Source organism: Lipophrys pholis, assembly GCF_963383615.2.
Source record: "Lipophrys pholis genome assembly, chromosome: 11".
Taxonomy (NCBI): Eukaryota; Metazoa; Chordata; class Actinopteri; order Blenniiformes; family Blenniidae; genus Lipophrys; species Lipophrys pholis.
In genome coordinates this window covers 16,913,322-16,938,934 of record NC_137631.1, presented here as the reverse complement: position 1 = coordinate 16,938,934, position 25,613 = coordinate 16,913,322, and the positions used below count along the sequence as shown (strand labels likewise).

The window sequence follows — 25,613 nt, the reverse complement described above, 5'->3', positions numbered from 1 at the left end:
GCAGGAATGCCAGTCATTACAACTGAGGCTACTACCAGTAGAAGGAGAACATCCATATCGTCAATTGTTCAGCCACCGTGCACAAGTGAGATATCTGCCTACTCTGCTGAGTATGAAATTCCCACACAAGTAGTTACAACCGAAGAATGTTCTACTGCTAGAAGAGAATCCATAACCATGCCACAGGTACAAAACATGCCTGCTGAACGGGAATTTTCTATTGATGGTTATGGTGTTCAGGCCCCCTACAGAAGAGGATCCATTCCTTCCACTGAACAGCAACCACCGGTATTGACTTATTCATCTGAATATGATCACCCACTAGAGATAATAACCACTGAGGCATACTCCAGGAGAACCTCAATACCTAGTGTGCAGGACATTCCACATAGTGTATCTGTGGCCCCAGTCACAATCACAAAAATTCAGCAAGAGTCTATTGAGAGCCAAGAAATAAGAGGTCCAGAAAAGGTGGTCTCTAGTTTGAGTCACATGTATTCTTCATCAATTTCCACATCAGGCCAGCCTCCCGAAAGCCTGCCAAGAAGGGTCACTCAGGTGGTCACTACTGAGGTCCAGAGAACCACTGTTTCTGTTGTCCATGAAAGACTTCCACAGGTACCTCCTAGTGTAGGAGTCACTATACAACCATTTGTAGCTAAGGTCCAACCTGTGTCCAAACAGAATGGCAAGATTATCTATCCTGGTGATGTTATTGATTTGCGTACAATGAAAGTTGGGGTAAAGATGACTGAGCAAGGCATGGACCTTACTCCTCCGGAATCATGTCGACTCTCCTTTTCAAGTGACTCCAGTGGACGTCAAATTACAGCAGTGCAGCCTGAGATAGTAAATCTCAGTGCAGAAATCACCCCCGCAACCACGTTATCTGTTGTTACAGACAGCATCACAATAGTAACTTGTACTGCCACCATTGCTTCATACAAAAATACCCCAGCAGAGAAGCCACTTGACTTACAAGGCCCTGTCACGTCATCGCCTCTGCCTCTAACCACATATAAACCCTTTGAACCATTAGCACAGATTGTGTACAGACCTGTGAATACTCAACCTAAAGTCAGTGCCGTGGCATCTGTGGCTCAAGACATACCCATTAACCTCTCCTTTGAAGCGCTGGTCTCTGCTGAAAGAAAACATCCTGCATCTTCAGTGCCAATCATCATGGGGAATGGAGGTCCTGTTCTTTCCAGAGAGGCCACAGGCGCCATGGATTTGTCCAATTACAGACCAGTCAGAGCTATGGTGGCTTTGTCTGGTTCAAGCCCAGGAGTGGTAACCACTGTTGTTGAAGATGATGGGACTCCAGTGGATCTTACAGCTGGAAGGAGGAGTGTGTGCTGTGACGTGATTTACAAGCTACCATTTACAGGAAGCTGCAGAACACAACCTCCAGTTACAACACAGCCTGACAACAGTCTAAGCTACAGAGATGGCCACTATCAATATGATGATTCTGGAATATATGGAACCAAAGGAATTGATGGTATGAAAGCATCGTTGTCTGACACCAACGTGACTGAAGCAGGCCTATTCTCTCCAAAGAATGACTATGACTACCTCAGCGGGTCTTCAGATGCTGCTATGGACCTCACAGCTGCCAAACTTTCTGCTGGTGAGTATGGCTCTTTATACATATGTATTGAATGTTTTTCTGTGCTTTTTGCTTGGATTTTGAGTTTGCATTTCAGTGACTCAATAAATCTTAAAATTGGATTTGCATACTTCCTGTGTAACTTCAAGCATATGTTTGAAAAATGACAAATGAAAACTTATGTTATTCTTTTCTTTTTAAAGTTTGTGTGAAACAATATTAAAAAATTCTGTGTTCTTACTTTGTCACACTAATACAAATCTATGTCAAAACATGAATGAATGACAATTGAAAACAAGGAACTTTCTCAAATTTGACTTCCTAAGATGAATTATTAAACTTTTTAGATATTATAAGAATAATGCATACACACAGTAAATTATCATATTTAGTGAATATGTATTGCTAATTATTATCACTAGTTGTTGCAATAGCAGATTGCAAGAACTACAATTAAGTTTCCCATTATGGATGGGATTTCAGTAGAGTCAGTTCCATTTTTATTTATAAGGGAACTCAAACTAGCTGCTTTGCCATAGCATGCAGCTCAAAACCACAGCCTTGTGAGCATTAGAGTTGTCCGTAGTTAAAAGAAGCCCCATTTTTTAAATATAAATGATAAAGAATTGGTTAACAGTGGAACGTCACAATTCAGTTCTAAATTGGTTATAGTTTGACATAACCAATTGTTTTATATCATGTATATTCATTTTGACACAGACTTTTGAATGTACGCCACACAAACTTAGAGTTTATTTGTCATGTTGCATGATTTCTTTAAACATTAACATCAAGTTGTTGTTCTCTGTTTTTTCTTCATACAGATGCATGTGTATGCCTGCGTGTGCTTCCCCAATATTTTGGTTTTGCATCTTGCTAGTCAGAATGACTGCAAATATGCATGTGCAGTAGGATTTTTGTTTTTTTAGATTAAAAATGCATGGCCTTCAGCTGATATACAATTCATTCTGTAATATTTTTGAGAAAGTAAAATATATCTTTGGGCTTATTGTCACAGGTAGAGCACTAGACTACAGTAGCACAGCTGCCGGCCTCTACCCAGTGATGACTTCTACTCCATACTCCCAAGTTCCTGCAGTAGGGTTTGGTGTAAATAGTGCACTAAGAACCTCAGATGGAATAGTTTATTCCTCTGTGTCTGCCCCTGTTCCATCCACATATGCAATTACAACTCAACCAGGCTCCGTCTTTAGTACTACCATAACGCCAACATCAACAGTCCAGAACCAGTCACTGCCTCATCCATATGGCTTCATTCCAACTACAGACCCAGGACAGATAATTCCTTTTGACACTGGACTACCAAAGGAGCTTCTACCTACAGCCTTGGCTGATATCATCACTGGATATCCAGACATGTACTCAGATACTACCTTGGAAGCAATTGCAGCCTCACTTGATGCCTTAGCTTCTTCTCCAATTTTTCCTGGTTTAGACAATGCCAAAATGGCTCAGTATCAAATGGAGAGAGAGTTTCTAGAGCTAGAAAAGCTTAAGCAGCTATGTCTTGCTGAGGAACTGGAGTGGGAAAGGCAGGAAATCCAGCGATATCGAGAACAGGAGCAGATTATGGTTCAAAGGGAGCTCGAAGAACTTCAGGCTCTGAAACAGCAACTTCTCCTTCAGCAAGAAGAAGAGCATCATGCACACATGGTGGCCCAGCAAGAGACCTATGCCCAGCAAAAAGAACAGCTTCAGCAAATCCAACAACTCCAACTCCAACTTCAGCGGCAGCTAGATGAGCACTATGGTAGTTCTGGTACCACAGGAAATCTATTAGATGCAAAATATGCAGGAGTAGGGGACAGTGGCCAGTACTGGCCTGTTAAAGATGAGTCCGCAACTCCAAGTTTTGGAACACATGCAGAGGAAGGGCGGGGCCACCTTAATCTTGTAAACAAGCTTCAAGCAGATCAGGACTTTGGAAAGAAAATAATTGATAGTGGAGTGCAAACAGATGATGAAGACTCAGCAGAGAAGCAACATGTGGGAAGGAGAAAGAAAAGTAGGAGAAATACTGATAGTTCAGCTCAGACTGATGATGAGGACCAAGATGAATGGGATGCACCCACAAAAGCTCGAAGGCGGTCTCGAAAGCATAGCAGTGAAGGAAAGCATGGCTCCAAAGTCTCCAGTATTGCTATTCAGACAGTGGCAGAGATATCTGTCCAGACTGATCACTCTGGGACAATCAAACGACCCAATGTACAGATGGAAACCAAGGTAGAAATTGTCAAGCATATTTCAGCTCCAGAAAACTCTCAAAGAGGTGGCAGTCTCAGTTGTCAAACGGATTCAGACAGAAGACATACACCCATTGAAATTGGCTACAGTACACACCTCACAGCAGAGGTTCCTTCTAAGTCAAAGGTTTTCTACACGGCTGTATCACCTCTGTCACCTGAGAAGTCACATGGAGGCCAGAGAATGCTGACAGCTGACCCAACCAGGTTTTCCTCTGGCCCGCGGATATTAAAGACTGGCCAAAAGTCTCTATCTGATCCTAAATCACTAAGTCCTTCAACAGAAGACAGGATGGGTGGATACTATGCAGACAGCTATTCTGTAAGTAAAAACAGATGAATATAGAAAAATAATGGACTATATTCTTGATATTAACATAATAAAAATGTGCAAGTCACTTTGGAAATGTGATTATGCTTACTCTACAGACATAATACTGAAGTATATACTATAAATCTTATTCAGAGGTTTTATTTTTTATTGAGTTACTGAATTTTCTTTAAATATTTTTGTATATTTTAGAGCCGAGGATCTCCATCTGGGACAGGCAAGAAAGTAAAGCGGACACTTCCAGACCCGCCTCCTGAGGATGACTCTCTGACGGGACGGGTAGTGTACAGTACCGGCTCTGCTCGTCGCCGTCTTGCCCGCAGTACAACAATGGCCCGGGCAAAGATTCTGCAAGACATTGACAAGGAACTTGATCTTGTGGAGAGAGAATCTTCTAAACTTCGCAAGAAACAGGCTGAGCTTGATGAGGAAGAAAAGGAAATTGATGCCAAGCTACGGTAATATGCCACACAACCCGCATCCACACAATATATGTAAAGGGAATTTTTGTTCCCCTGTGATTTTAAATGATAATCATATAATGTTATTACTTGTTTTATGTCATTTCTTTATTAAATCCAATTCCATTGCATTCCTCCATCTTACGCAACCTGTTACCCTGATAGCTTATGGGCTAAAAGGCTGCCTTGACAACAATCAATGAGACCTCTCCACACTCACACATAGTAACAGGTACTACTGTGTGAGAAACAAGATTTTTGTGTGGCTCTTTGGTTGTAGTGTTCATAGGACAGTTAGTGCGTGAAATGTGAAGCACTGTATACTTTTGATTTATTCCAGGTATCTGGAAATGGGTATCAACCGTCGTAAGGAGGCTTTGCTGAAGGAGAGAGAGAAAAGAGAGAGAGCCTATCTCCAGGGTGTCGCAGAGGAGAGAGACTACATGTCTGACAGTGAAGTTAGCAACATCAGAGAAGCCAGAGGTGACGGCCTTGAGAGACCCAGGACGGCTCCCCAGTCAGAGTTTGACCAGTTCATCCCCCCACAAACAGAAGCTGATTCCCAGTATAACACATTAACTAGTCCCTACTCTCACTATGCTCAGTATGTTCCTCAGACCCAGACAACCAGCCACTATACCCAACAGAACCTGTATCAACAGCAGTCCCTTTACCACCACCAGGTGTCTCCTTATCCAACACTGTCTCTCACTCATGGTCAGACTCAACCCAGTAGCTACCAACATGCTCTGCTCTTGCAGCAAGGAAAACAGCGACAAAACAATCTCTCTGATTTAGAGCCTAAAATCACAACCAACTATGAGGTTATACGCAACCAGCCTCTGTTGATTGTACCAACCTCCACAGAAAGTGGCTATGGGGTAGCTCACCTGGGGGGCAAATATGGCAGCTTGGATTTGAGGTTAGGACTGGAGGAGAGAAGTATGGCATCAAGTCCAATGTCAAGTATTTCTGCTGACTCATTCTATGCTGACATTGATCACCATAATGCCAGGAACTATGTGCTGATCGAGGACATAGGAGAACTCACCAAGTCATCAACAGGGTTGAGCAACACTGGCTTGAGTTCGGGATTTAACCTGCCTGATAAGGAGTTGTCCAAGGCTGACAGACTACTCAGGGCAGCAGAAGCCAGACGCACAGCTGAGGTAATTGCTGTACACTTATATCATCATTCTTTGGATTCTTCTCAAATCTGTATTCCAAACACAACATATTTGCATATTTTGAGTGTTATCAGAATGTAGAGGTGTAACAGACATGAAACATGTCATAAATTAACCTAAAGTCTTTTTCGTCTTCTTTTTTTTAAGGTGGCTGAGTTTTTAGGATCATCTCGGCTTCAGGGTTATAGCAAAGGAGAAGATGACACTATGGAAGAGCCTTACGAACTAAAGCTACTGAAGCAACAAATCAAGCAGGAGTTCAGAAGAGGAACTGACGGACTAGAACAATTAACAGGACTTGGCTTGCCCCAATATATCCATGGTGATAGCAGTTTACGCCACTTTCCTAAAGGAGAGAAATATAGTATCGGCAGACTCACCCTTGAAAAACAGGCTGCCAAGCAACTGCCAGCAGCAATGCTCTATCAGAAACAAATGAAGAACAAAAAAGCCCTAATAGACCCTAAAGCTATCACCAAATTTTCCCCAATTCAGGAGAATAGGGACATTGAGCCCGAATTTGGCAGTTACATGGGATCTGGGGCATCCTCTGTATCAAGTCTGGCAGCAAGGGCTAGGTTGCTTCAGGATGAGATTACATTTGGACTAAGAAAAAATCTGTCTGAGCAGCAAAAATATCTGGGCTCCTCTCTGGGGGCCAACCTTTCTGGGTCCCTTAATCTTGGGCAATCTCTTGGACTGGGATCCGCTATCAGGGCTTCAGCTCAGGATGATGGCACCTACCCAAGTGGCAGCCGATCCCGTCCCTCCTCTCGCCCCTCATCAGTCTATGGTTTGGATCTATCTATCAAACGGGATCTATCCAGTTCCTCACTCAGACTGAAAACAGAGGGAGACGTCCTGGATGCAGCATTTGCCCCTGGAGTGGCGAGAGCGAAGCCCACTAGTTTACCCATTAGCCAAAGCCGGGGCCGTATCCCCATTGTAGCTCAGAACTCCGAGGAAGAAAGCCCCCTAAGTCCAGTGGGGCAGCCTATGGGTATGGCGAGAGCTTCAGCTGGTCCTCTTCCTCCCATTTCTGCTGACTCCAGGGATCAGTTTGGATCCAGCCATTCCCTGCCAGAGGTACAGCAACATATGAGGGAGGAATCTCGAACACGAGGCTATGATCGAGACATTGCATTCATCATGGATGACTTGCAAGGCGCCATGTCAGACAGCGAAGGTAAATGGAGCCTGAGCCTACTACAACAATTTAACTGTGTGGCCTTGCTTGTCATGCATGCTAATACTGAGTGGTCTGTCTGACTGTGTACAAGTTCTTCCTCAATTATCACTTCTCCAAATTATAACTATTGGTTGTTCTATGCTATAGTTCCCTCTGTTACGGTAAATGTCCCAATATATGTTTGCATGCTTTTTCCTTTCTTTTTTTTCTTTTTTTTTTTTTTTACTTATCCCACCAATACATAATCCTCTTGATCTGTGTTTATGTATGTTACTTCTGATTTATGAAGTTTTGTTTCTGTTTGTTTTGTGGTTTCATTTGCATGCTTTTTTCTTTTTGTTTATATTTTCTCTTTGTGGTCTCATGCCTATCCTTTTTTACCCTTAATCTTAGTGGTCACACATTTCTTGAGCAAATATGTTTTGTTCACATTACAGCTGCCTTATTATTTTATTTTTTCAGAAAGTCCACTGTTGGTTGAAAGTCAGATCACTGTATATCTCACATTAACCACCAAGCACATTTATTCAGTGCATTCTAGGCAGAACGCAACAGTTGAGATTCCACTACCGAAAAGATTTATGTGCAATATTTAGAAAAATAGAGCTTTGTAAAAGCATATTTTTCAACAATGACATTAAGCCACACAAAATATTAAGCTTTGTGTTTTAAATATAGGTGTGTAATGTTTAGTGCAGTAGTGTAGTCATTGGATAACAAGAAATATGTTAAAATAGAATTGTTTATTCACTAATGCATTAGTTATATGTTTCATCAACATAAATCATAAAAACCTATATATGCCATACATATATAGAAAATACTTGTATGTTCTGGTTAACGGCTGAGTGACCTGTTGCTGTGAATAGGGGTCTATGAACACCTTATGTGGACACACATAAACACAAAAGCACACAAATGAATTTCCTTGAAATGACTCACTACCATTCCCTTTAGATTTGCACCAATATTAGTCATATGTACAACTTGCCTAACTCTCTGCCTTTGTTCAACATAACAGCATAAAATTGCAAAGCTGTAGAGCACAAGTGCATACTTGCATGCATACATGTGTTTTCAACTGTTTTGGAGAGCAGCTCGCACGAGTGAATTACAAAAACGGTGACCACTCTGCTGACTCTGCAGGTACAATCAGGTCTTTTGAAATTTGTACTCCCTTTTAAAATGTCAGTGAAATATCATAATTACAGTATTAATACTTATCAAATACACGCACAATGATACAGAGTTGTGAAGATTTTCTGGTTATGCAATACAAATCAATAATTTTGTTTCAAAAAGTACTTGCACACTTTTAAGAATAACATTTAACATCATGATATTGTGTGTCATTTGTTTTGTGTTAACTGTTCGTATTATTTAATTTTGTGTTTAAAACTCGTTTTGATATTTTGCATGCTGTGTAATACATAATTTTTTTTCCATTACTGTCTTAATAAAATGAATGTCTTCTGCTTATTAGTTGTTGCTGTGGATGTCTCATGTGAGATGTCTGTGTCTCTGATTGCAAATATTGACATGTACTATCTTCATCTCCATTAGTATGGGATTGGTATGTTCTATTAGTATAGCTTTATCTCCTTATGTGAATAATGTATATGAAAAGTTGCTTTATATTTAATTATATTTTAATTTTGGGTATATTACACAAATATATTATGGAAGATGCAGAATCACATAAGATAAAACATGCCAGTTTTAACCCTTAACCTCTGTTTAAGAATTGGTTATGAATGGAGGGTTTGAATGCAAAAATACCATCTCGGTCTCCTAATGCATAATAGTGACATGTCGAGCGATCTGAGCTTCATATCGCTACAAATTCAAAGGATCAATAGATCTAGATTCTTGTTTAGAAGGTAATATTTGTCCTCCCCCTCCATAAAAGTGTCCATCTGCCTTGATTACAGCTTTAAGTGAATCCATGCTGGTTTTGAACAGAGATGATGCCAGAATCTTTCATGAAAGTATCAGACACGGTAGAGTATTTTACAATACTAGTTAAGCCTACTGTCAAGTTTCCTCACATATTACTGTGGCTCAGTCATATAATATATGATGAGGCTTTTTTCTTTTTCTTTCTACCCCTAAAGTGCATTTTATATTGTTTATTTTCCTTTGTCAATGCTTCTGCTTAAATTTGTAAATTGCTAAACTGGTAATGTCACACATAGTGTAGTTTCAAGCATGCATTTTATGTTGGCAACCGCATTCAGTGCATGTGCTTAAGTCTGTAACACAAATGTAGTCGTAGAATAGTTCCTGTAGTCTTTGTTAGAGCATTGACCATTTGTTGAACGCCTTTCTGAAAAAAAACATATAACTTTGTACCCCAGCTGGAGGCCCAAACTGGAATATAGAAGGTGAGACAGCTTCTCGATTCCCATGTAGCTTTAGAGACTGTATGCCTCCATGCCGCACATCATGGTTCTGAACTTTCCACTTTGCTGATTGATTTTGTAAACATACCAGACTCTGGAATGATCCACCTCTCAATAGTAAACAATACATGTCATTTAGCAAATCTCTAGTTGTCGACATATCAGTTCCATTCTGGAATGAACCTCATCTTATTTGCACTAGATATTGTTTATGTGTCATAAAGTGTAGTGGCTTCAGTCACACATCATTCAGCAATGTTTGCACCGTGGTTCTGTAAGCATATCAGACCCATTCTCCAGTTTCCATGTTCATGCGTCAGAAGAAAATCATATGTGTATTGTCCATAAGTTGAAATTGTACTGCACACTTCTAAAAGCGTTTTATTTTTCATCGGTTTTGTTGATCAAATCTTGAAATTAAATGTTGGCACTGTTTATTGATTAGAAAAGTACATCAGAAAACTAATACTTAACAGTCACAATAAGTGATTGTTGAGCCAGTCTGTGACCTGCCCATCTCTCATTAAGTATCACCTATGAAACTAGATGATTATGATCAGTAGATAATAGAAACCATATTAAAAATAATAATAGTAATTTTTAGAAGACAGGCTCCACTAACTTGACTAAATCTTCAATTTGTTAATACCAATTATAGAAAATCACACAAAACATCTGCTATATTTCAGTTGCTACATATAGTTAACAGAAATCCATGAAGATTAGAATGCTCAGATATCTATTTTTTCATCCTGTACCCTTAACAAAGTGAGAGTTGTAGATCCATACGTTGTAGAAAAGCTCTTTTCGTTTCACCCTTCCATTCCAGATATGATAAATAGGCTCACTGCTTAGTTATGTATTGTGGATAATTGCAGTAAAACAGATAGGGTTATGCATTAAAGTATTTATTATCACAGTACACAATTTTCTGAGGCTTCTTTCGACAAAAGTGTTTCACAATTCAGCAGCTACAAAAATGTGGATGACAAAAAGCGCCTGTATTCAGAACGGGAGCATTGCACGGTGTAAAAAGCATGACAACTTCTACATGTAAAAATAGCTTTAAAAAAGTTTGCTGTGATCATTTGATCTCACAGACGTTACGGATGGGACGGGATAGAGCACATATGGCCGTGTTTCTCCTATCCAGTCAGGACAGATCTGAGATCTTCCTGCCTTTTAGTAAATGGGGATGGATGTGTCATTAATTGTTTCGATGCACACTAAAATATTTCCAAAACTAGGTTGTTGTATTGATCTCTGCCTAAGTGGTCATTATTCTGATTTGAAACTGAGCGTTGTCTGTGTGTGTTTGTGGCTGTTAATGACTTTCTCTCCTTACCCAGCCTACCACCTGAGGAGAGAAGACACAGATTGGTTTGATAAACCAAGAGAAGGACATCCACAGAGCGGAAACATGTTGGACGGAAGACAGGTGCGACCCAGGCTAGCAACAAATAGTCACCATCATGGTTTACTTCATGCTTTCCAACTTCTTCCAAATGTAATAAGAGATGAAACCATTTTTTTAATGCTGTTAATTCTTGGAATCATTCTCAGATGAAACTGGTCCCTTATGCCTTCCCTCACACTCGCATCAAGCTTAAGAGAGACGCAAAGGACAGCAGTGTGTCAGGTAGAAAGCAAACAGAAAACACACTGAGATAACGCCCTAAGATTAGGCACATGTCTCAGTCCGTGTCTTTGTTTGTCTAATTAGGATATGTGTGTTTATTTTCACTACAGGGAATGGACTCGGGATCCGTGTGGTGGGTGGGAAAGAGATTCCGGGGAGCCGCGGAGAGATCGGAGCTTACATTGCCAAGGTTATCCCTGGCGGTGTTGCCGAACAGACCGGAAAAGTTGTAGAGGGTAAGAGAAGAATTAAAAGAGAATTCAAGGTTAATGGTATAAGACATAAGACCTTCAAACTGTAACGTTTGGCAGTGTATGCCTTTGGTGAAACATTTCCCGTCTGAATCACACAAATCCAGATGGAGATGTGAGAGGCGGCTGGAGCCTTCTGTGTACTCGTCTGTCATGTCTCATACCCTGACACATCACATACAGCGCAACAAAAAAAACAAACCCTACCCTCGACAGCAGTGGGCTGTGTTAGTCATGGCTCTATATTTAGCATTATTATAGACACAAATACAAGCAGAGACCACATCAATTAGCCTCATGAACCTTAGAAACAACCACTACTTTGGTGGACCTTTCTCGCTATGAGGCCAGGTTGTCAAACCACTACGCCACAATATTTTCGCTTTAGATAATAATTAAACGAAAGATTAGACTGGCTGGTTTGATTTAGAACAAGTGTACCGTTGTAACTTTGAAAATATGATTATGTTTTACTGAAGGAGAATGGCTGTGGAACATGCCTTCAGGTGCAATATAAAACAAAGAGTAGGAGGATATGGATCACACGGAGCAGAGGGAATATTCGCAATAAGCAACAGCGCATGCAGAAGGATATTGACTTATTAATTCAGGCCTTTGTTGTCACAGCAGCTGCACATGTGCATTAATAACAAAACGTATAACGTGAAGACCAGTTTCCCTTGAGTGAATTCTCATATAGTTTTGTCCGCCGGCGGTAAGTCCCGGTTTGTTGCGGTGTGACGCAGTATTAAGATACAAAGGTATCTTGTGTTTAGAACTTTGTTTCTAATTCTAAAATGTCATCTTTCAATCAAATCAATAGTTCATCTTTTGTCTTCAACTCTGCAAATCTGTCAAACCACAGGAATGCAGGTGTTGGAGTGGAATGGAGTTCCTTTGACGGGGAAGACCTATGAAGAAGTGCAGTGCATCATGGGCCAACCGTGTGCAGAGGCGGAGATCTGCGTGAGACTGTGAGTAACATCTGTCAGCATTTATCCCTCCGTCCCACTGAAACTCCTAAATGTTTAGTCGCAATATGGCGACTTTACACCCTGAACGCGTCTCCTCCTCCGTCCCTTCCCTTGTATTCATCCCACACCCCTTCATGTGATCACTGCTAAAATACACTTGTTGTTATTGCATTATAAATTTCCTGTATGGATCCAAACAGCGACCTTAATATGCTGTCTGACCCTGAGCACCCACAAGCCCTGGAGCACCATATCCAGCTTAAGGCTGGTATGTACAATGATTTGTTGAGGTCTGCATGCATGCATGCATGTATTTGTGTAAGTATCTCAGGAAAAACACAATGCTCCTTACCATGTTGGTTTGTCTCAGCAGGTGGGCAGCGATCCCCTGGTGTGGATCCTAAACAGCTTGCTGCAGAGCTGCAAAAGGTGTCGCAGCAGCAAGGTCCCGGTATGACGGGGGCAGGAGTTGGAGCTGGAGGTTTGGGGGTGCTTTCTGCATTGGAACGCTCTGCCCTTCTCCACTCAGGCACCGGATCAGCTGCCTCCAGTGGGGTGCCCAGCCCCGGCCAGCCTGCATCTCCTGCCATTAACAAGAAACAGCGACACAAGGTGGTTAGCATGCTCTCCTGGCACACTCTACAAAAGCAATGATCCATAAGAAGAGATATAAAAGGTCTTCAGCTGTTCATATGTCAGAGGTTAATCCAGTGCTTGAAAATAATCCAGTGAATTTTGCAAGATTGCACTGTATTATCTTTAGCCTGAAGAACTTAGTGTGATCCATCAATTACAATGGCTGCTGTGCATTGATTAGTTTTTCATCACTCAATAGGTTATGTGAACGTGAAATGGTTTGGCTGTATTCATCGGGGTCTGAATGGGCCATTATGATGGATCTAAGAAATAGCGTGATACCTTGCATGACCTGTGTAACTGGTGAAAGGCAGTTTATATGCGAGTTTGTCATTATAACAGGTGTTATGTGTACAATTCATAATGTACTTATAGTGTATTGTATTTCTTTGAACTCCATGGAGCTCTGAAGCACAAAATACATTTCTAATTCACCTTTATATATTTTGAATGACGGATTAGCCTTCGCAAATGAAATTGCGTTTCTGGTGAATTTACTCACACAGTCAGATGGAATAACTCTACAAGGACAACCTATGCATTCATGAGTAATTGAGAAGTAGGAAAGGTCAAAATACATGTGAATACTCTTAAACTTTCCCACTTCTGAAAGCGATTTCAAAAGCAGGTCAGATGGCTTTCAACGTGGCAGCAGTTTCAGTGAAGTTAAGAAGCTTGATTCATCCACAAATAAGTTATATTAAATTGATTTAAAATGTATTTTCACTCTTACCTGAAAGCATATATTACAATTCCCCGTCACCCCTTGCTGATTGTATTGCAGAGGTTATAATGATTGCTTGATATGTTGATGACAAAAACAAAAAGGTCAGCTCTACAGCAGATGTGTGTAAATGCAGTGTAAATAGAAATTGTAGCTCTTGAGCCTAATTTCATATGTGTTAATGAGTTTGTTTCTTTTCTGGATTGTGACAGTAGCAAAGAAAGTGACACTGCTGGAGGCAACCATCTTGTTTGTTTGTTGTTGTCATGTAATTGCTATAAACTGAAAGGGGAGTTTCCCAAAATCCCAAGCAGTTTAAACGCACCACAATCCCAGGTGAAAGACTGAAGCTTGAAATGGGATCTGTGGTCGAAATGAATTTGTCAATTTGGCCTGTGTTCTTAGAATCATGATTAACCACTACCCACTTTCTCTCTTTAGCCGGAAATAATGAGGACACCTCATCTAATCACTGGGGAAATTCAGGTAGAAACAATCAGCCGAAAGATATTGAGTCACATTTTGAGTCACATAAATTTTAGCCCAGCCCAATAGGGTGTCTTTCACACAACCTCCTCTGTACTCTTCATTTCCCCACAGCTCCAGATCAACTACGACAGAAACCTGGGGAACCTCATCGTCCATGTGCTGCAGGCGAGAAATCTTGCTCCAAGGGACAACGACGGCTACTCAGACCCCTTTGTGAAGGTCTACCTCTTACCTGGGAGAGGGTGAGTTCTTACTGTGGTTCTGCAGTCACGTCTGTCTGTCTGTCTGTCTGTCTGTCTGTCTGTCTGTCTGTCTGTCTGTCTGTCTGTCTGTCTGTCTGTCTGTCTGTCTGTCTGTCTGTCTGCCTGCTTTTGGGTCAGTCTCGTTTTCTCTCCCCCTGTTTGTTTCTGACTTTGTATTGACTGTGTTGTATTGAACTAACTAACAAGTGGAGTTTGTATGAGAGAATAACACAGGACTTGATGATATGAGGCAGTCATGATAACTCAATTCAATAGAGCGACTCCACGTATCGATGAATGAGGGTTTTGACCTTACAGAAAGGTGCAAGAGGAGACTCTTCACTATATTGTTATTAAATTAGCCATTAGCAGACTGTCCAAACACATGTACACACTGTCCTCCTATGTCCTCTTCAGACAGAATATTTTAGTATTGTCCCAGACATTTCAGACCTACTCCTCTGAACATCAGCTGTGAGGGACGGTCTTTTCTTAGAGCCCGTGAATGGCAGGAGAAAGGATCGATGTAACCTTTACCTGCTCTGTAACAATATCTGTTCTTAGATAATGACTCCATCAGACCTGTTTATGAGATTACACGCCCTCTCTAACAGTCTCACTGTACATGGTGCACAGGCTACAAATTTAAGCTCAAGCACTTTTATCCTCCTGCCGTCTCATTCGAAGAGTATTTTAAAATACATTTGTCTGACATCAGCAGCAGAGTGCACACCCACATTATCTCAGTTCAAAATAGTGAGATGTGCATTTACCTATGAGCCAGTAGTCTCTGTCAGACGTTTTTGGTGTTGCCTCATATCTATTGTTTCGGCAGAGGAACAGTAATACACCCTGCGGAAAATATTGATTGCCTCAGCTCTCTATCCTTTACTGCCTTTTCTTTAAGCTCTCTGGGCTTCTCTGACTGTTTTTTTGTGTTTTTGCTTTTCTTGTTTGTGATTTCTGCCCTCCTCCTCCTCTTCTGGACTCCCTCAGCCAAGTCATGGTTGTCCAGAATGCAAGGTAGTGTGGTGCTGATCTTTGCTTTTAGTTGGTGTTATGTTTTTCTTTCTGTAAACTGTCTCCAAAGTGGTTTACCATCCTTTTGTTGTGGCCTTTGTTGTTTGTCCAATTACTTGCTCTATTTCACAGTGTTTAAGAGCACTTATGTCATCACATTTTATCTCTCCATGGCTCTGACGTTTAACTCTCCCCAGCTTCTATGTCTAAAGATTTTTTCATTTTGTTTTTGTGAAAGCATCTTGGGCAACACAGGCAATAAATAAGAGACGCTTCAATTCTGCTTCTGATGGCTTCACCATAGGAGATTGGACATTTTACGTGCACTCATTCAATCCATTCAACACGGAATATCAGTTTGATGAATGTTTACCATGGGAAGGAGAAAACAAATGGTTTTGTGGATGTGCTACTGACAAACAAACCTTCTGACTCTCGTCAATTATCAGCGCTGATAACAAGAGAAGAACCAAGTATGCACAGAGGACCTTGAACCCAGAGTGGAACCAGACTGTCATCTACAAGAACATTCATTTAGAACAGGTACAGTGTCCACACACACACACACGCACACGCACACGCACACGCACACGCACACGCACACGCACACGCACACGCACATGCAGGCATTTTGCATCAATGATTTTTGGGGGTATTGCACTAACTTTTATTTTCTACAGAGTTACTAGAAACTAATGGTTTGCAAAGTGGGGCAGACCTCTACCAGGGGGTGCAGAATTAGGATCAAACTACTCATCGGGAAGCGATTTTCCCACCATCATTTGCGATCCATCAAATTTCCAAGAAACTATGATAACAAGATATGTGGCGGGAATGGGAGAGGGCAGCTCATCCTTTCACACTTTTAATTCTCATTCTCCAAATTAAAATGGAATAGCTAGTTACTGAACTTGTTTCCTGACACTGACCTTAACCAAACTGTTACCTCAGTCAAACCTACTTTTAACTGAAAACTATAACACACACACACACACACACACACACACACACACGCTTACAACTGAGAAGTGGAGATGCCTCTCATGCTCTGACTTCACCCCACTAGAATATTTCCGTCCTCATAGCTTGTGCCTGGGGCTCTTTTCAAGTATCCCTGTGCAACCTCTTATGAGCACTCTCAAGAAGGAAGTGAACTATCCCTGTTTGATTTCCAACAGTTTACAGTGTACAGAACATCTAGAGAAAGTGCACGTTATTTTCACACAAAAGAGTGATAGGTAATCATGTCATGTGTGCAAGTGTATGTGTTCATGTTTGTGTATCTCTATTGCAAGGGGCATGTGTTGGGTTTCTGTGAAATTACACTACCACCATGTAACTGCAGCCCTCAGAATACCACCATGGGTATATGTTTCCATCTTCTCCCGCACAATTCTCCCTATTTCTTTACACATGCAGGTAGATTCACAATGCATTTGGTGAAAATGATTAAACATAACCCAGATTTCCCCTGTCTGAGTTAATTATCCTCCCAGTTGTGTTTGTTTTGCTGCAACACATTCCGTCCGCTTGAGTTGGCTTCATTACTTGCTGATGTCACGTACATGCATGTGCACACAAACACTCAAAAGTAGCAAACACATTCAAATTCAGAAGACACCGTCATGACCAGTGAATCTTCTACTCCTGTCCCTCCCAGTTAAAGAAGAAGACACTGGAGGTGACGGTGTGGGACTATGACAGATCCTCTTCCAATGACTTTCTCGGAGAGGTGAGTGACTTTTAACATTTAGCTCACACACAATGATTCTGACCTAAAACAGTGCATTCTTCACAGAATCTACAAAGTGCTGAATGCATTTCAATGTTTTTCCAAATACAGTGTTTGCCCACACCGTAAATCAAAACCACTTATTGACCTTCATACGATCTCCACCACTTCTTCTTTCCTCGTGACCTTGTCGGCCCATTCGGTTTTGGTTTCTATGTCCTGCAACATTATATTTTTATTTAATTTCAGGTGCTGATTGACTTGTCAAACACAGCCCAGCTGGACAACACTCCCCGCTGGCTGTCTTTAAAGGAGCAGAGTGAAAGCATTGAACATAACAGAGCACACCTTGGTACCCTAGGCCCACCCGGGTCAGGTCAGGGTCATGGTCAAACACATAGCCTAGGCCTGGAGCATATGTCAGTACCAGGGCAGGGGCATGGTTATGGACAGGGTCAAGCATCAGGGCTGGGAGAAGGGAGTCATGGTTCGCCGAAAAACTCTGTAATCAAGAGCCGAAGCCATGGGATCTTCCCTGATCCTGCCAAAGGTAAAGAGAAAATTGCATCTCTCACATCCACAGATTCAATAATACATACAGTATGCATTTGTTACTTTGGAGGACTCCGTACCTGAAGCATGACACTGATATTTTCTTGACAGGTTCCCATAATCATAACTTGCCAGCTTTCATAGCACTCAATGCACAAAACACCTGAATTATATATGCAGACGCCCAGTCATCCCCATAGAAAAGGCAACTGTACTTGCTTAACATTTCGAAGAAACAGGAATACTTTTGACACAATGAGGACTGATTATTTCGTACACTTAACAGGGTTTTTTTTTTTTTTTTTCCTTTCCGCCCACAAATTTCTCGACTGCAATTTTAACCTTTAATTTCCTCATCCTCCAGACATGCAAATGTTACCTTTGGAAAAGTCACACAGCAGCCCAGGCAGCTCCAAGTCTTCCTCTGACGGCCAACTGCGCTCGCATGGCCCCTCCCGAAGCCAAAGCAAGAGCAGCGTCACTCAGGCCCACCTTGAGGATGCTGGGATAGCCATTGCTGCTGCCGAGGCTGCCGTGCAACAGTCCCGCCTGCAACCAAGTAAATCCTGCCCCTACCCGTGATACACTTCCTGAGACATGCCTCCTTTTTTTCCCATGCATGCGAGCTTCTTTGAAAATTGTTTGCTGAAAACCTGATTTGCTGTGCATTCACCTTCTTAACATCTGACCTTTGCCTACTGCTCGCCTCTTCTGATTTTCCTCTGAGCACAGTGATTTGTATTGATCACTACCAAATCTCAGGATCCTCCACGTTTGATTAACCTAACTAATATAACTGCATAACACGATGTGAGTAAAAAGAAAGTTAAATAACAGACATTTTAAAATTTAAACATGTTTTGTGTTTTTAGGTGTAAATATGAGATCTTTGCCAACATCTGGCAAACCTAACACAGAGTTTAATATCATACACCATGAAAGTTTCCAACAAAACTAATGAATATGTGTCTTTAATTGGTTATAAAGTAAAGAGAGCCAAACCCCTCTGTTTCTACATGGACTGTGCATGTGCCAGTCCCAAGCATATGGTTTCTACAGCACCCGAGTGTGGAATACTTTGTACCCCAGTATAGAAACCAAGCTGGGATGGCAATCTCCTACATGTGTTACCTCTTACCATATCAACCTGGTGTTAACATCGTTCATTAACGTTTAAGTATAATCCCAGTGCAATGTCTTTCAAATGGATGACGATTTAATTCCCTCCTGAGATACGTTAGTCCAATGTCAGTTATTCAAGCATGTAGCTCCCTGGCCAATGTTTCCCTGCCACATAGAACTTTGTGGTACTGCGGTATTGCTGTGTATGTGCATGTGTGTGTGTCATATGAACGAACCCCCTAGAAAATCACGAAACACAGGCACAGACACACACAGGTATGGCACACAGTCTTCCCACCCCACCCAGTCCTTTCCCATCCCTGCTGCCCATAACAAAGGGGATACAAATGTGAGAGTGACCCAGTCAAACCAGGAAACAGAGAGAAAAGTCAACAGGAGGTTCACTCTGCACTCACCGGCCAGTGAGAGTAAAGCGGTCACCTAACCGTGAGAGGAGCAGAAGTGTCAAGGGAAGGTGAGGCAACATAGGAAAAACATACTCCATAAATATATCACTAAAGCTGATTCATCCCACTTCTTCAATACATAAACAGTAAAACTGAAACCTCAATCCTAAAAAAAACAACAACAGTGTACTATGTAACTAAATATATAGAGAATGAAAGTAAAACTGCAACATTTATATATTTGTAATGTATTTGTGGATGTCTGAGAATGTGAACGTGGATTCATGGTATATCTGTGTTTGCTTGTTTTGCCTTAATTTTCTGTGTTTTCAAGACATATGACAGACAATCCCTCACACACTTTTATAATATAAGAGTGGAATACAAGATGCCAAGCTGAAGCCCAGAACAAATTAATTAATTCCATAAGTGAACATCCACACAAACCTAAATTCGACTGGCTTGCATGTACAATATGAATTACATCTATTTGTGTTTTAACTGTTGTTAAGCACTCTAATGCTACAGTGAATGCAAGGACATACAGTCATCTGCAGTGCCGCTCTAAGCTGCTGAGTCTAAGTTATGAGTGACAGTCAGTGGGTGACGGCTTCAGCACATCTCTTGGACTTGCATGCACACGTGATAAAAGCTGTGTTGATGAAAATGCTCCGTGTCTGTTGCTGTGTGAAAGTTGTTTCCTGTGAAGGCAGACAGACTAGATAGCTACATGGTGAATTTCTCGGTGTGACACCGAGTTCTGCCACCCACAGGACCAGGACACAGGCTGGGTGATGTCTCAGGGTCGGTGGTGTTGTCTGCCCCGAGTCTTGTTGGAGATGCCTACGGTGATCTGGAAGGGGATGAAGGGGCAGGCACGGGAGTGGACAGTGCCATTTTCCAAGTGCCACGCATGTAAGTCCATGTGTTACCCTATTTTTTTTGCACAGTATGAATAATAATTTTGATTATCTGATGATACTGGAGTACTTCTTTTTAATCTCTTACAGTGGCAAAACTATTCCTAACGGCACAGACAAAAACCAACTTGGAGGCTCAGACAATGAAGGCAAGAAACACGCCTCTTGTTTTTTGGGGTTTATATCTTTGGTAGTTACAGGTCTCCCCCTAGTGGCTATTTTGTATAAAGCACCTTTTCTTCCCTTTTTCACCGTCTTCAAAATTACATTCATCAGTTTTTTTTTAGTTTTTTTTTTGTCATTCAGATTATTTGTTTTAACATAATATCAGCAGCTTATTAGCCGGTTTAAGAAAGTATAAAGAAGAAACAGATAGGACACGAAGAAAAAAGGAACCATGTTTTATTTTTTATTTCTATCAATGTTATATCATTCCTCAGTTTTAAGCAAATGGAAACTTCACCTGAAGTTTCAAAACAATTAATTCACAATCCAAAATTAACATGAACAACTTTTTAGTGACTAATGCTGTGGTTTATGTTGCATTCGTGAAATTGAAGAAAGTCAATTAACTGCTGTGAAGTTATTTTCAGCAGTTTCAGCTCATGTGGTGTTGAATCAGCTCGAGCTGTTCCATCCATTTGTTCGATTCAAAGTGTTCCCATAATGTAATAATTCAACTGTCAAACATGCTTGCTGTATTTTGTCTTATCTAGGTTTTATATATATATATATAGGCATCTTTTGCCTTTTTTGCCAACATTTCACAGAATAAAATCCTTCTGGTGCTTTCACTATAAAGATGAAACAACTTTTATTCTTCACATTGCATGCATGAAATTTAGGAGCTACAAAGAACAAGATTTGAATAATGTTTCAGCCATTTCTGAAATAGCCGTTTAGTTTTTTAAGCTCTTATAGACATTTAGCTGAAAAAAAAAGCTGTGACTTTTTTGCAGTGAAGTCAAATAGAGTAAAACTCAACGTTACTCTTGAATATTTCTTCAGTCGCATTTAATTATGCTTTGCTGACCAAGAGGTGTGGTTGGAAACTCATCATTTATCATTGATTTACTTGGATTAACAGGAAACAGTCAGGTAACAGTGGAAAATAACATATATTTTATTTTCCACACTATTGAACCACTTCTTTTCTCTTTATATTCATTTTAACTGTAGTGTATCAGTCCTTTTGAAAGTCAGCAACAAAACTAAAAACATAATAAAAATGTCTATTTATGTATCATTTTGTGAAAAGCTTGTTGAGCCAATGCTGGGAGGTGGCGGAGCTGCATGTGGCTCAAGTGTCTGGGTTGTCGACCACGGCATCCGTTGGACAATTACAGTGGCCATAATGAGTTAGGAATATTAATCCAGACTTATTTCATGGGCTGGGGCAATGGATGATGATGTCACATTATCCTGCACGCTGTCATAACTAAATCCTCCCCCGCATGTATCTCAGGTGTCACGATAGTTTCCCTTCATCTCTAGTTTCAGTTTGTAACAAAGAGCCGATGCTCCCGTCAGGGCGGAGCTCGCCAGCTGTTATGAAGACCAGGGTCAGGAGGTCATCTCCATGGTGTCTGACTCATTGATCACATTTAACTCTGCTTGCCTTGTTAAACTCTTAAACTACAGAGAGATTTCCTGTCTTGGTTTAGTGGGGGATAAGCTCAGGTGAGGCGTACACATAAACTTCAGTGGAGGACTCACATTTCCATGCAATGAAAGTAACAAGAGCAAGGGAGATCCAAATTAAAAAAGTTTAACCATCAGAAAAAAAGTCTAACTGTTTTGATTCATTTCAGGTGGTAAAACACAAGTAATGGGGGAGATCAAGGTGGCTCTCAAGAAGGAGGTGAAGACAGAAGGCGACCAACTGGTCTTGGAAATCCTCCAATGCCGGAACATCACGTACAAGTTCAAAAGCCCCGACCACCTACCAGGTCTGAAAATCATTTGTGCGTTGTGTGTGCATGCATATGTGTGAATCGTTTTCTCAGATTTACGCACGTCATACATGTAATCTGCCTCCAGACCTTTACGTGAAGTTGTATGTCGTGAACGTGGCCACTCAGAAGAGGATCATTAAGAAGAAGACCAGAGTTTGTCGACATGACAGGGAGCCGTCGTTCAACGAGACCTTCAGATTCCCCCTCAACCCGACTGGACACTCCATACAGGTAGCTTCATTATGAAACACTATCTTCCACTCAATCTCAGAATCTATGTTGCAGTCATTTAAAAATAACATCTCGTTTCTGGTTCAATCAAATTCTATCACACGTAATGGAAACCGTCAGCATGCAGTATATCCTTTGAACAACCTCAGAACTCTGAGAATTTCCCTTTGGTGCTTTCACAGCTTTTCCTCGTATCTAACGGAGGGAAGTTTGTGAAGAAAACCTTGATAGGCGAAGCCTACATCTGGCTTGACAAGGTGGACATGAGGAAGAGAGTGGTCAGCTGGCACAAGCTGTTCGTCAGCTCCACTCAGACCAACCCCTGAGCATCACACCTATGACACTCACCTGCAGTAGATCACTTGAACGGTAAATGCAGAGGGCTTGGTTCAGATCTGTGCAAGCGAGAGGGAACCGAATGAGTCACTACGTACGTCTTCGTTTTACAAGTAATAAGGAGAAGAACACCGTGTCCTAAATACTATTGCAATTGTATCAGTGCAACACTGCCAGCACACATGTCCACCTCTTCACAGGTCGAGTCTCTGCAGATTATAGGCATCGCTTGTGGAAAGCATGGCATTCCAGGGCAGGAACTGATACATACTCAACAGCAATATAGGCTTTGAGGGCAATTATGTGTTTCTGTTTCTTTCCACAGTCAGCATGAGACACTGTTGTTTTGATGCTGTGCAAACTGAGCTAACATATCTATAGGAGGGAGAAAGGGAGGAGAGAAAAAAAAATAGAAAAATCCAAAATGTGTTTTCTTGGGGAGAATTCTGTTGTGATGCCCATGATGATTGTGATGTGTGTGGACATAAGTGGTTTTGAAATGTTAAAAGATGAAGGAATGCATAATGTTAATTGTATGATAGTTTTTTTTTCTTCTTTCTGTTAATGTAAAAAAAAAAGAGAAAAAAAACACATTAACAAAGCCTATGTAGAACTGAGACAGACAGTAGACCTCTGCAGTGGGATGACAATAAAATGTACAGCACTTCTGTCTCTATTTATCCCAGATGCAGACTACAGAGCATATCACATTGTACAGTGAGATGTTTATATAAATATACAGAAATATCAGATACAGAATATATCGAAATATATACAGTATAAAGAGTTGTTCTCTTGCCACTAGATTATCTCTGAGGGAAATATAAACAGCAGCTCTTCGCTAGACTGAGGCTGTGGGTGGCGCACTGACAATCCAGTAATCTACGGTGTAGGCAGTCTTAAAAACTCATATGTGAATGTGGACCTACGTGAGCTTCAACGATGTTCATATTCGTGCTCAATGGCTCCTTTGGTCCTCTGATCACATGGATGCACCACCATAACTGAACAGAGCTGTGATAATAATTAGAACTAATGTCAAGGTCAAGGTTAATATCCAGTGACAGATTACCATTTCATTAGCATGCGGTTGTTGTCGGGCGGTTTGAAAAGAAAATGAATGTTTCAAGAGAACTGTAGAGGACTACAAGAGATTATCACATCTGTGTCATATATGTACAACATGTTTTCCTAGAACGTTTGTCGACGTGGCTCAGAGTTTGCTCATGTTTCTTTCCGTGTAGCCCCTCGTGTTAAACACATTGTTACTATGGACGTGTAATTCACAACAAGTCGTGTCAAAATCATCTGTCGATGTGCAGCGGTCTCTACTTCAGTACGACAGCCGCTGTGTTTGGGTTCAGTGAAGCCCTGCAAGTCTGTGTGTGTGTTACCACAAATTCCTTGAAAATGAAGGAAGGGGGTCTAATGAGTCAAGCGTTCAAGGTTCCTCTGTGTGTCGGGCTGTGCTGTTAAAAAACACTGTGCTGTGTTTGTGTCAGTGACTCCGATCACACAACAGCGAACCAGCCTCTTTCACTGCCTTTCACTCAGGCCCACCGGGTTCAGTCATGATTACAGAATATGTGGGGCCAAGTCTTGGTAACTAATGTGCGAGGAGATGAATCATGCGTTCATCTGTTCTCACGCTGTAATGTTTTTTTCTTCTTCAATATCTACATAATCATGATTTTAAAAAAACAAACAAACGAAAAAAAAAAAAAAAAAAAAAGGGACCCTCAGAACTAGAGTCAGTGTGTTTAAGCATATCACAGGGCTGATGCAACTTTTGAGTAACACTGGAGAGACAAACATTTAGAACAAGATGTCAGAAATCACAAACCATGACAAAGAAAAACAGATAAGGCAGTATAATCAGAAAATAACGGGGGTTATTTTTTTTTTCTTCTTTTTTCTCAATACAGACAATTATTTTACAGTGCCAACCTTGATTTATTTTGATTAACTTTGCTATTTATTTATTTTTTTAACTTACAAATCCCGTTCCATTCGTTCTTTTCAAGTAATTCTATGCAACATATGTGTTTGAATGCATTTTGTGTTTTTGAAATAAATGTTTTACCTGTGAACATATCATTTTAAAATATGTCTTATAGAAAAATATCTTTGATTTGTACATCCCTGAAAGAAAATACAAAAAATATATATTAATTTTTTTACCGATTTTAGTATATCGAGTGATGTTAACGACTGTTGACATCTCCATTGAGCTTGTGCACTTTATTATTGTTTATTTTGTTGTCTCATTTTAGCATCCTGACATGCAAAGATTCTGTGTTTCTGCACTGAAATGAACTAAGTTATAGTGTGGTATGTGGTGAATACAGAAAATGTGCATTTTGTATTTATGTGGCAAACAAAAAAACATGCGGACACGTTGAGGTTTTTGACCATAATGCACAATCTGAGGGGAAGTCACGCTTCACTCCATCAAACTCATAGTGTCCTTAACAGTTAGTGTACGCTGTAATGTAAATTAGACACGTCCAACACTCAGACATGACTGTTTAATCCCTCGTGTTTCAGTAGACTTCCTTCCAGCGAAATACCACTTGTTTAGGTCAGCCGTTGCCTGTAATAGTGAAACCATTCAATTGTTGTCGTTCTGAGGGGTGTGAATGTGTACATGTACATAAAGTGTTTATTTTCTACAAAGATTGAATGTTTATATTGTCCGAAGTCTGAGCATGTGAGTGTTGGAAAAAAAACAAAACAAAGCAACAAAAAAGTCACAAAAGACTCGTAACTGTACAGCAATGCGTGTCTATAGTTGTATAAGGGGCGTTGACCGTGTAATCAAAACATGTGCTGTTCAACCAATGACTATCTGTGCAACTACGTCCAGTAAAACTGCAGAAACAACACAAAGGGGGGAAAAAAAAAAAATCGATTCAACTCCAAATAGTTGTCTGGGAC

The 25,613-nt window shown here is 40.8% G+C and overlaps 1 protein-coding gene across 1 annotated transcript in view; it reads left to right on the top strand.

Moving 5' to 3' along the window:
* pclob (piccolo presynaptic cytomatrix protein b) overlaps positions 1–24,370 on the top strand; it is a 58,260-nt gene extending 33,890 nt beyond the window's left edge. Inside the window, exons 16-40 of the mRNA XM_080474791.1 lie at positions 73–1,637; positions 2,635–4,198; positions 4,400–4,665; positions 5,009–5,837; positions 6,003–7,041; positions 8,976–9,044; positions 9,402–9,428; positions 10,796–10,884; positions 11,010–11,085; positions 11,196–11,321; positions 12,202–12,310; positions 12,511–12,578; positions 12,681–12,922; positions 14,112–14,156; positions 14,271–14,401; positions 15,398–15,424; positions 15,871–15,964; positions 17,082–17,153; positions 17,403–17,703; positions 18,070–18,264; positions 20,008–20,149; positions 20,245–20,303; positions 21,966–22,103; positions 22,195–22,340; positions 22,523–24,370. Of these exons, the coding sequence (XP_080330917.1) occupies positions 73–1,637; positions 2,635–4,198; positions 4,400–4,665; positions 5,009–5,837; positions 6,003–7,041; positions 8,976–9,044; positions 9,402–9,428; positions 10,796–10,884; positions 11,010–11,085; positions 11,196–11,321; positions 12,202–12,310; positions 12,511–12,578; positions 12,681–12,922; positions 14,112–14,156; positions 14,271–14,401; positions 15,398–15,424; positions 15,871–15,964; positions 17,082–17,153; positions 17,403–17,703; positions 18,070–18,264; positions 20,008–20,149; positions 20,245–20,303; positions 21,966–22,103; positions 22,195–22,340; positions 22,523–22,666 (7,563 nt within the window). The 3' untranslated portion in view covers positions 22,667–24,370. The remainder of the gene's footprint in view (positions 1–72; positions 1,638–2,634; positions 4,199–4,399; positions 4,666–5,008; positions 5,838–6,002; positions 7,042–8,975; positions 9,045–9,401; positions 9,429–10,795; positions 10,885–11,009; positions 11,086–11,195; positions 11,322–12,201; positions 12,311–12,510; positions 12,579–12,680; positions 12,923–14,111; positions 14,157–14,270; positions 14,402–15,397; positions 15,425–15,870; positions 15,965–17,081; positions 17,154–17,402; positions 17,704–18,069; positions 18,265–20,007; positions 20,150–20,244; positions 20,304–21,965; positions 22,104–22,194; positions 22,341–22,522) is intronic.
* The last annotated feature ends 1,243 nt before the right edge of the window (positions 24,371–25,613 follow it).